Source organism: Aptenodytes forsteri, unplaced genomic scaffold (genome assembly GCF_000699145.1).
Source record: "Aptenodytes forsteri isolate BGI_AS27 unplaced genomic scaffold, ASM69914v1 Scaffold46, whole genome shotgun sequence".
NCBI lineage: Eukaryota > Metazoa > Chordata > Aves > Sphenisciformes > Spheniscidae > Aptenodytes > Aptenodytes forsteri.
In genome coordinates, this window is record NW_008794774.1 from 3,938,842 (window position 1) to 3,951,061 (window position 12,220).

The 12,220-nt window shown below is 39.2% G+C and overlaps 1 protein-coding gene across 1 annotated transcript in view; it reads right to left on the reverse strand.

The window, feature by feature from the left end:
- Positions 1-4,366, reverse strand: part of MPDZ (multiple PDZ domain crumbs cell polarity complex component) — an 88,948-nt gene extending 84,582 nt beyond the window's left edge. Inside the window, exons 1-2 of the mRNA XM_019470766.1 lie at positions 4,304-4,366; positions 3,612-3,778 (exon numbers count right to left, since the gene is read on the reverse strand). Of these exons, the coding sequence (XP_019326311.1) occupies positions 3,612-3,778; positions 4,304-4,319 (183 nt within the window). The 5' untranslated portion in view covers positions 4,320-4,366. The remainder of the gene's footprint in view (positions 1-3,611; positions 3,779-4,303) is intronic.
- Between the last annotated feature and the right edge of the window lie 7,854 nt (positions 4,367-12,220).

Genomic DNA, 12,220 nt, shown 5'->3' on the forward strand with positions numbered 1-12,220 from the left:
TTCTTTTCTATCACTCCCTTATCTTCAAACAACGAGACTGCTCTTCAGCATGAGAAAATAAGCATTCACTGAAGAACAAGGATAGCCCGGAGTGAGTGGAGGCGGGAGGAGGGGAGGAGGAGGTGGACAAGGGAGAGGCAAAAAGGAAAGGAAGAGAAGCAGGAAAGGACTGCCAGCACAGTCTGAGCATTTTCTTTAAAATATTTTTCAAAGAAAAGAAAATATTATTGAAAAGTTCAAAACATCACAATCTCTATGCTTCTTTTCTATCACTCCCTTATCTTCAAACAACGAGACTGCTCTTCAGCATGAGAAAATAAGCATTCACTGAAGAACAAGGATACGAAGAGGCAAAAAAACCCCGGGTTCCTTCAGTGCTCCTCAACTCAAGTGACTAGTGAAGTCAGGACAGTAATTCTCAAAAAAACATCCCTTTGCTGTCCCTAGACCTTTCCCACTCCAGTTCTTAACTTCGCAGTGACAGACTTGCAGTACAAACAAATCCTGCTTGCCTGTTTAAGAAAAAAAACTTTAAAGCACCCACCAATAAGCACCAAAGCATCAGATTTGATGACTTTAGCATCATGCCTCACCAACATCCAGATGAAGCAACATACCACTCAGTCCACACCACTGCATGTAACACAAATGCAAACTCAAGAGGCTCGTGTAAAGCACACACCAACAATGAAGGGGATCAACTTCCAATTAACACACAGAAGCTTTAAGGAAATGGGACAGCAAATCTGAAACACCTCCATGCATGCAGAAACACACACTTTTTCAGATCTTCTTTTGGTGCTTAAAAGATCATTTATCTGTAGGAAAAGAAAGAAAAGGAAGTCTACTATTTTAGACTATAAAAAATGGTAGTAACTCACTGGAATGCAAGGAGTATTTCTCTGCTAAAACTGTATATTTGCATCCTATTTTTTGCTAGGAAAACATGACAAATGTTTACACTATTTGCCAGCTCATTTTCCAGACTCACTGCACAAACAGAAGACGGGGCTCTCACTATCATCTCTATGCCTTCCAGACACAGTGCCTCAAGACAGGAACACATCCTACCCTCAAATTTATTGAGGCCACTACAGGCCTACAAGGAGGTCTCACTTAGTGACCTACTTCTGCTGGGATGCTTGCAAGGAACCAGTTTGACTTAGAAAGTAGATTGCCATTATTGCTTCTCTGCTCCCATCCTCTCTTTCAACCTATACTTTCCTAAAAGATGGCCTTCTCCTGAGAATTTTGCAATAGTCTTGTAGCTCTTTAAAAACTCATAAAATTAAAAACACGGGAGCCGTTTAACAGACCGTCACTTACACCTCACCTTGAGAAGAAACAGACGCCCGTTCAACTTTCAGTGCAGCTCATTGTGAAACATCAAAAAAATTTAGCCATCCTAGTCTCGAGTGGGTAGAGACTGCAACACCTAGCCACTGCACAGCTCAGCACGACTTGTCATGCTGTCTCAAACATAGCTCTGACTCCAAGTGCTTGGGAAACAACTTGTCTCCTTCCTCAATCTGGCATGGCTTGGCCAAAAAGCCTGGTCGCTATTCACATGCCTTGCAGTTTTCACCAACCTGTAGTTTAAGAGTTTCAAGAGCACAGCGCCTTCCCAACCATAAAAAGAAAACTAAAAAGTGACGTTGAACAAAACTGAGCCTTTGAAAATGCAAGAAATATTTTTTTTTTTGGGAAACAACTTGTCTCCTTCCTCAATCTGGCATGGCTTGGCCAAAAAGCCTGGTCGCTATTCACATGCCTTGCAGTTTTCACCAACCTGTAGTTTAAGAGTTTCAAGAGCACAGCGCCTTCCCAACCATAAAAAGAAAACTAAAAAGTGACGTTGAACAAAACTGAGCCTTTGAAAATGCAAGAAATATTTTTTTTTTAACATGACTGCCTATTTCATGATTTTATTCTTTGTCCTGTTTCAATATGCTTTATAAACATTTAAATAAAGCAAAGAAGAGACAGACAATCTCATGTTATATTGTAAAGAAGAAATGATTCTACAGAGAAATTACAGGATACTTTCTGAAGAGCTGACCCAAATCTAAGAATGGCCAGAAACATACATTTGCATGTGCAAGTGTTCATATAAGCACATATCAAGAAGGGAATTCACACCCAAGTAGCTCCTCTGTCAACTAGACTGGATATGTACCATGCAACATGCACAGGCCACTAAAGTTACTGCGCAGATAAACCTGCAGGGTTAGGGCAGCAGGTAAAATTATTATTTGCTTTTTAAAAAATACACATCTGAAATTACCCATCTGTAGTACCAGCAGCAGCTGGTACTAATTTTTACTAATTTAGTAAATGTTACTTTAGTACTAATTTTACTAATTTAGGTGACTGTATTTAAAAAGAGAAGCATCCTTTAACTTCACAGCTAATGTCTGGAAGTCAAAGTTTAATTTGCCTTTTCACCAAATTCTCATTAATGCTTCAGGCACACTTTCATTTCTCACTACACGTTCCCAGAGTCATCACCACATAATTCACATAATTTCTGGATGTCACTGTTAAATTCTCCTTTTCAAATAGCAGAGCAAACAAACCCTCAGAACAGCTTTTTTCCCTAGATTTTTTTAAATCACTCCAATGTCATCAAGTCTCTATATACCAAACATGCAAAATCTGAAAACATGGTCACGTATAGTACTGTAGACACCATTCTAACTTATTTCTTGTCTGTGCAAAATAGCATCAAGATGATCCAGAAGAGGCAATAAAGGGCCAAATTGTGCTCTTCTGCCACACAGTTGAAGTAGCGTCAAGATCGTGAGGACTCCTCACCAGCTCAATCCGATCAGAGAACAGATGCGGCTCCACGCTGACGATAAGGTCAGTGTGCGGGGGCTGCATCCTCCCACTTTGGCATTTCTGCGTACCAGAGCACAGAGCTGCCCATCTCACAGGAGTCAACAGGAACAACTATTTGCAAAGACAGATACACAGTTTAGTCCTAATTCAGTTACTGAACTAGTTTTTATATTTTTCAAGTTCTTATTCTGCTGTAAGGAAATTAAATTATAGTATTAAATAATGAAGTCAATATAGCCGAGTTGCTGCCCCTTTTCTCATCCTCACCAAAGACATGCAGAAAAGTAGTACTTTTACCTAAAACCCTGAGCAAAGAAAGAGGAGGTAGGAGCTCTTGCTTCTCTTTGATCTTTTATTCCTATACAAAAAAAAAAGTCATGTCCTTCTGAAGTCAACATTCCACAGCTTCCCTTATATATTCTCATTTTAGTAGGGTAAGACACAAGAGAGCAAGAGAAGGCTCCTAGAAAAAAAATCCTAAGACCTCATACAAAACATGTTCCTTTTTAAAGGACAGAGACAGAAAGCCTTATGTTAACTCCCCACCCAGTATCACCATTTCCCTACCATGCACATCGTAAGTAACAAGCTTATACATAAAAAACACATACACAAACAAAGCCCAGAAAATGTCCGCCTCAGTTCCTGAAGCTTTGGATCAGACGTTTAATTTAGGCTATTTGATTTCACTAGTCAAGATTCGGAGACACGCACATTTTTGCACCTTCTTAGCAATTTTTCTCTTGCACCTGGAAGGCTGCTTTTCCTACCTGATCTCTCAGTTGTTGAACAGAAGTCTGAAGGTTGAGAATTTGGTTAAAGAGAGGACTCTGCAGCACTGATTTTAGTAAGCTCAGTTTCTCCTCGTTTGCAATGTCACCTCGATCCCGAAGTTTTGCCTGCAAGCGCTCCATGGCCTGGAGGGCCCGATGTGTATCTGTAGCAATAATCATTCCTAGTCAGGAGCAGTTTATAAACAGCCACATACAAGCAGGTAACAAGTTGAAATGTATCCCTCTCTACTGCTTAAACTACAGAGGACTTGAATGGTTCAGTTCTGAACAAAAATCCCAGCCCAAACATGTCTAATGAATCAGGAAGTCAGAGGCTGAGCACAAACCAGAAGCCAACGAAAATTACATTTTTGTCCATCAAGAACTGCGTTACAAAAGTGAAAGAGTCCTCATTAACACTTGTCTTTTTCATATGAACTTTTTTAATTCTAGTAAACATTAAAACAATGAAATCAAGACAACATGCTAAAAATTAAATACACTAAACAAATGATGGTACACCTTTTGTTTTTAAATACAAAATACAAAAACCCAAATACATCATATTTCTAAGCACAGTAGATATGTTTTACAAAATCTCTCTCAGCAGTATATACCAATGTCCTAAATCTATCACGCACACTTGATTTGACCACAAAAATATAGTGATACAAATGAAAAAAGATTACCAATTGTTTCCAACATGTCTCCTGCTTCTCAGCTTCTATTCCAATAATGGTAAGAGGCAGCAAATACAGTATTTCCCTGAAAAATAACAGAAAGGGAAAAGGATCACATTTATAGAAGCACTAAGGTCTGAAGGAAAAGAAAAAAGCTTGACTTCTGAAAACAAGAAACAGCCCCACAAAATAACAATCCACAAAAACCATATCTCCTTGGATAATTTAAATCATCTCAGAGGTGACCATATTCTGAGTCACTTTGGAGGTTAATACCTGCCTGAAAATTGCTTTTAGGAATATCCTTTGTAATATTTTTGCATTTCCGTATCTAAGCTGCTGTCTGCATACTGTTACACGTCCTGCATTGCTTTAATCAGAAGCTATGAATCATAGCTGTCACTGATACTTTACACAGTTTCATCACTTTCCTTTTCAGTGATTCATAAAAAACATTCCCTGCGGGATCAGTTTTCAAGCTCTACGTTGACAATTTCAGGTGCATGAGCCATAGCACATTTTTTAAAGTCATCTTTTAAAAAGAAAAGTCACCTAAGTCACAAAGTCTTCATGCTACACAGGCTTGCAGGATTCTCACACTACAGCCGCCACTGTTAACGCCTATCGGAACTGAGACTCAGATCTGGATGACGGCTGGGTTTTCACCAGCATGGGTTTCCAGGTAGGAAATTCTACACTGGGAGGAAGAAATTCTGAAATTGCTTTGTTTATTTTTTTTTGTTGCTTTTTGGGGTTTGGTTTTTTTTCCCCAACAGTGTGTCTGCAATTGCTCAGAAATTTGTAGTGACAGAGTATATTTGATGGAGAGGGATAGCTGAGGAGAAGCGAGTTCAAATACCATTGCAGGTATATGAACTGAGCTGTGCATTTTATCGTCTTATCTTCCACAATGGTGCCTTTGTTTTATTGATAATAGGAAAGCACTTCAGTATAGCATCCCAACTTGAATCTGGTGAGCTTATCAATATGCAGAGAGCTGTGATCTCTAAGCACTCAGGAAAAATGAGTTTTTCTTGAAACTTTGGAGAAAAATAGGGAAAGGAATGGTGTTGACAGATCTCTGGGTAAGACAGCGTAACTAAAATTCAACAGGACCATTCATTAGCTATAGAACCTGAGCAGGACAAGCATGAATCAATCCTCACAATAAAAGCAAGAAAACAGCTGTTAACATAGGTTCACTTAGAAGGAACACAAGCCAGGATGAACATTTTGACAAGCTTACATTATCTGCAGTTTGTGCAGAAAACCCAACTCTAGTGGGTTTAAAATGGTTTCAAGTTCCATCGCCAAGACTTCCCTAGTTTTGATACGCCTGAGGTTTCATATCAGTTTATTTTATTGCATTTGAATTTGCCAATACGTTGGTACAGAATCACTGATCATCCTTTTTAGGACAAGGTACCACTCACGGACAGACATTCAAATCCTTTGAATCTGACTTTGTCAAAGTAACCTTATTCCATGATCCAAATTATGCATATCAGTAATAAATAAAACAAGCCTTTATGAATTTGTTTTCTCACTTGGCAATGCAAATCCCAGCATATGATTACCAGATCTGAAAACCAAACCAAATCTCTTGTGTTTTCACCTTATCGCTCTACAAAAACAAGACAAAAAACATGTCTATTTTACACGGGAAGGACTGGATGAGATTATTTAAACATTATGAAGGAAGACGGCTTCCCCAAACGTTAACCACTCATAGCTTTTCCTTCTAGATTAACTAACTACTATCACTCTTCTTCTATTCAGAGCCCCTATTTACAAATAGAGGCATTTATGTCATGTTCACAGGTGTTTTTCTCAGTGGCAATGCCAACCAAAGCAGTTGCTGTTTCACTGTTCCAGTTCTTCCTCTACAGCTACTTTTGGGGCTGTGTTGCAACCAGAAAACTGTGCAAGAAAAAAAAAAAAAAGACGTGGAGTATTTTTCAGTAATTTCAGTGCCATGATCCTGTTTATCACAGTAGTATATGCACAAGCACATAGCATCGTATGTTCAACACTCATCTTCTGAGGAAACTAAACAGGAAAAATACAGGGTTATTGTTCTTCTGCTTTAGCTCCCTGAGAACCTCAAGAAGAGATGCAGCTGTAAAGAGCCCGTATCTTTTGGAGTAGCTAGGTATTGCTTTATAGTGTGATTCAACTTGCCTAAAATGCCTAAAATCTCATTCTTGGTGTGCTGTGAAAGGCATGTTTTACAAGTGACAGAATGGACAAGGTCACCACTGTGTTTGTGCAATCCCAGAGGTATGAACTCTGATGATTTATAATGGGAGCTCTCTAAAAGCAGACAAAAGTCCTAAACATACTCTGTAGATGGAGATGATCCTATCTAATTTGCAATGAAAAGATGTCCTTAGCGCTGCTAAGACACTCATGATATATTTTCTATTTACCTTATGCTTTAGAGGTAGGAATACTGCTCCAGAGCTATCTTAGCGTCAGCAAATCCATTTTTAACTCTCAGTTTAATTCTGCTTATTTTGTGTTTATATTAGCAGGGAATCCCTCCTCAGGTGACCAGCTTAATGCTTTTATCGATTGCGGCACTAAGCGGGAGCAAGACCAAAACTGCCGTCAGGATGTTTTCCTTCAGGACACTTCCTCTGACGCAGAAGCAATGCATTGAGGCACACCAGCATTTCTACATGTTGCAGTCCAAGATGACCCCTGTTCGCTCTGCCTGCACTCTGAAATGGCGAAAAGCCACGTGACTGTGCTCCTGCTGTGCAACATCCATGCTAACAAGTGGGATCTGTCAGCACCAGCTTAGTGGCACATTAACATAGCCAAAGTACAGGGGAAGCAAGCACATATCTGTCCAAAATGCACCACAGAGATATACCCATAACCACCGCCACCCACTATAGGTGCAACTCCTGGCCTTTAAACCAGCTTGCTTCTAGGTATTTTAACAATAATGTGCTGGGGAGAAGGATGGAGGCATGCATGATTATTTGTTGAAAGGCATAAGTCTACGATTTGCTATAGTGAATATTTTTATAATGCCATCACAGACTTCTAGATGCACAAATGGGAAGTTTAGTTCCGATTCTCTCATTTTGCATACTCCTAGCAGTCTGTATCACAGGAGTCTGAAGCCAAAACCAGCCCTTCTATACATGATATAAATACTGTTCATGCCTCAAAGAGCTTACTAGCTTAGCTCAAAGTAGATTTAACTATTTTTGTATTTCAGTGCTAAAGTTCATTAATCTCTTCACAGTAATAAGAACACAGACTGACTGAGTTAGACTTTTTTATTGGCAACTTGAAGAAATACTGTTCAACGAACAGGAAGTTAAATTCACTTTCAAATTTTTAAAGACACAGGTACCTGAAAGATGTGGCTTTTCAAAAAAAAAAAGAAAAGCACCTGCTCTTTTTCCTCCTGTTTTATAACAGGGAAGTAGAAAACACGAGTAATTTTGAGACAGGTACATGGTGAGAAACATGCCATCTTCTACTAAGCATGCACAAAAGTTAAAGATGATCCCTTTCAAACTTGCACTTCTGAAATTTGATTCTTCCCATGCTAACAAACAAAAATGTGTTATATACCCATTTCTCCACTCTTTATGCTGCCCTTCTTCTATAAGGTCAGTTGCCAGAAAACAGTTGGCGTGCCGCAGCTCTGGTTTCCTTGTGCCCATTTGTAAAACACTAAAATCCACAGGTGTCAGAATTTTGAAAAACAGGCATGAAATTTATGTTGATCACCTCCTTCCCACTGCAACCATGCAAGCCACTTACTAAACAGCCAAAAGACTGATGAAAAGCAAAGATAACCCACTTCCAATGATTACTCTTTTCACACCTGATCATGTAGTTCCTACAAGGAAACTTGCTCTGTTTCATTGATGGATACTCCATCTACTATTTCACAAAGCCATTTCAGATAATACCCTGGAAACTAATGCTCATAGCACTGGATTAGCAAACACGCGATGCCAAAGATAGAAAACACAGTAATAGGCTTTGCCCTGTAGCTCCTGCATTACTTGAAATGCTCTGAGGATACAGAGGAAATGCCTATCTTAAGAGTCATCTCTAGGTCCAAACTTTGGCTAGGAGTTGCTTGAGATTAAACCTAAATCTGTTTCAATTAAGTAGCACAGTAATCACAACATGCATTTTATAGCTGCTAAAAAGAGTATTTCAAAATTTCTAATCTAAATTTCAATACCTGGGCCTGGATTTGGCTGGGCTAGAGATATCCTTGCGTACTTGATTTTTATCCTGTGTCGTTTCCCTCCCCTACCTTCTGGCTATCACTCAAACAGGCATGTTGTGTTAGCACCGCCTGGCACAGGAACGGAAAACAAACCGCACAGGAAGTGGAAGATACTAATTACTGCTAAACTTTCTGCTTTGCCTGCAATTTCCAGGAGCTCTTCCGTTTCTCCCAGTTACCTCCTGCATGCTGGCTACCATCCCTGGGAAGAAAATTAAGGTGGTCCCCAGATTCCTTGGGGGGAGTCTTGTCAATGTAAAGGCAGCAGAAACCATTCATGGTAAATTGAAAGATCTCATGCTTTTCTATGTATTCTTCCACTGTCACAAAGGCAATTTTGTTGTTGCATACAGCACTTTCTAGGATTAGGAGCAATATTACAAGGACTTGACAACTGTAGCCTGACTGGTATAGCCTTCACTACGCGTAATGAAAGAGACACACGTAGTTGAGCAGGCAGCGAAAGGGTGTGGAAGTAAATGCGGGAGAGCAGTGACCACCAGGGAAAGGAGGATAAACAAAAACAAAAAGTGGAAGGAATAAAGGAGGCGAAAAAAGGCTAGCCTACCGTTTTACTGACAGGACATGAGCTTGCCAAATTAACATCAACCACTTGGTTTCATCAGCCAAGAGACCCTGGACTGCACGCTTCTGGATAACAGAAGAGAGAACTGATTCAAATTAAGGATTTAATACAGGCAAAATTAACGTGCACTGTTCCTCAAGGAACAAAGCAGATTTCCACTGACTACCTGGAATGCAACAGGCAAGCACAAGAAGCCTGAAATTTACATTTAAAAGCTATGCTAATTAAAATTGTTCTGAAACATTCAAAGCAGAAATAAAAAGGCAGTTCAGAAACTAATGCATAGCCTACATTAAGACTATAATCAGTTTTGTTTGAAAAGTGACATTACTAGCCTCTTAAAATTTAGCACAACGCTGCATCAAAAAGATGTAAAAAGATTATAGTAATGGCTCTGTATGTTAGAGAAAAGTACTGTGATAGAGCTGAACAGCATTATGTATTTTGAAGCAACTAAGAAATAGAATTTTAAACATTCAACTATTTTTAAGCTTCTGTACACATCACACTAATGTATTAAGGAAACTTACAATGCTTTTGGAAGAACAAGCAATCTGTCTGCTGTATTTAATTAATGTTGTTCTGTAACACTGTAAGGAGCCCTACATGAGCATAATATCCATGATACCTGATGTGCAAGTTATAATTGCAACTGGGAAATGGGCCTAAACTATACTTAATGCTTTCATATACTGATAAACATGTGTGATACAGGGTATTCAAAAGTAATTTTTAAAGAGTATTGCAGAAACAACATAGTAGGGGAAGTTTTTCTGGTGGGGGTTTTTTTGGGGTGTGGTTAAGAAAACTAGCAGATCATCTGTTTATAACAAAAAATCTTTCAGTAAATATTTTAAATTCAATTAATTGGATCACTTTCTTCTAACTTTTGAAATACAGGATTAGCCTCAGAAACTGAAAAGCAACTTTTTAGTATATGCAGAATATATGTGACACTACATATACTGAATTAATGTATAAAACACAGGCATGGTTAATATTGCCTCTTTATGTTTTCAGCATAGGCAACTGATTACCATAATCATTAAACTCAGTTAAACCTGATGAAACATAGTTCTTACAACAGTTGCATCTCTTAATGCATACTGGATTCTTCACAAGAGGTGCTTTTAGTATATGCAGAATATATGTGATACTACATATACTGAATTAATGTATAAAACACAGGCATGGTTAATATTGCCTCTTTATGTTTTCAGCATAGGCAACTGATTACCATAATCATTAAACTCAGTTAAACCTGATGAAACATAGTTCTTACAACAGTTGCATCTCTTAATGCATACTGGATTCTTCACAAGAGGTGACAACAGCATACATAAATGAATAAGTAAGAAGCCCCACTGAACGGCTGCCAGTGAGCTTCAATGAAGAGTCGCCATTTTCCTTAGAAACTGAAAACATGAACTTCTCATTGTATATTGTGACAATAACGGGCGAGTAATGCAGAAAATCATTACAGCATGTAACAAGACTACTGTGCAAGGTGTCTCAGATGCAAGGACAGGGTCTGAAAAGCCTACTAAAGAAATAGTCCAATACTGTCTGGGCAAAACCAGCATATTTATATACTGACTTGTTGGGAATGCCAACGGTGAAACAAAACTGTCCTTACCAATGATGATACAGTATATTGCCAGCATGGCATTGTATTGGCTTAAACTGCTTCAGCAGGGTGTTCAAATTTATAAAGCTGGTTAGAAAATTTACTGGATATACTCCACAGAATTTTAGATTTTCTTACATGAAACATGGAGCAGATGATTTAAAAGGTCTTTATAATGGTTCTCAATACACTGATTAAAGTGTTATCTATTAAAAAAAAAACATTTACAGCGATCTGCACAACTGAGAAGTTGTATGGCATTCCTGTCTGAAGAATCCACAGACACGGAGCCAGATAGAATATAAAGATCATCCATTAGTAAGTGGCGCAGTTCTCTTTTCCCTAGTGCTGATACTGATCTAACTTTCCTACTGCACTTTTGTGCGAAGAGAGCGGAAAATGTATCCAGTTCCTGAGGAAAAAGCTTCTTGAAAGCACAAAGGAAGCCATTAGAAACACCAGTGCTAATCAGTAAATGTTACATGTATGTTACTGTTAACAAGATATGGAGAGATAAAAAATATGTATACTAAAAATGGAGAACAATTTTGAAAAGCAAAAAAATAAGGTGATGTCCTCTGTCATAAAAAATGTTGCTAGTTAAGGTGGATATGTCCTTAGATATTTTCATTCTGCATTCTTTTCTTCTAATGTTACATTACTTTCCATTTCAACAGGAGGATCAAATAACATTTCCCAAAAATATTTTACCACTTTCCCCTTTTCCAGTTTAGATTCTTCCCTCCCAACGAGTTGCTGTCATCTTGGAAAATGCAGTGCTGATACGGAAACTACAAGGCATTACACAATAGACCTCCGCAACGGCAGAATTCAGACCCTTCAGCTTAATTACGGTAAATCACTGCTCTCCTCCGGCAAGAGACCCCCGCCACCCTTTCTGGCACCAAAGCCAGTAAGGACGTTTTCTGTTCAACAGCTTATACTAACAAAATCTTCTGCATATGTTAAGAAGCAAAAATGTAAAGGGATGAGGCAGTGTTTATAAAAGCGACAGAAAAGGAAAAGGAAAAAAAAAAACAAAACATTGTTCAGCCAAATGGCAAATCAAATCTGCTAAATGTGGTAACACGGGAGTTCAAATGGTCGGCTTTGTGAGTTTTTACTTTTTTTTCTTCTTGTTACTCTTTCCAGTAACGTTGGGAGGCACTGGCAGCAAGGGGGGGACACCACACAAGAAACAAACCATCCCAAAGAGCAGACCCTTTCCTCTGCACAACCAGACCCATCAAACGGCACAGCTGAGGCTCGTGCCTCACCCCTCCACTTCCACTCTGCCAAAACGGCCACGTTTAAATGCAGACCCGGGTGGATGCTAGAGAGCTACAGGGGGGTCCGGACGCGTGAGAAGCGCCAACATCAGCACGGCAACAGGTACCGGCACGGGCACCCGAGGACTCGCGGCCGCCGCTCCGCCAGGAGCCCGCA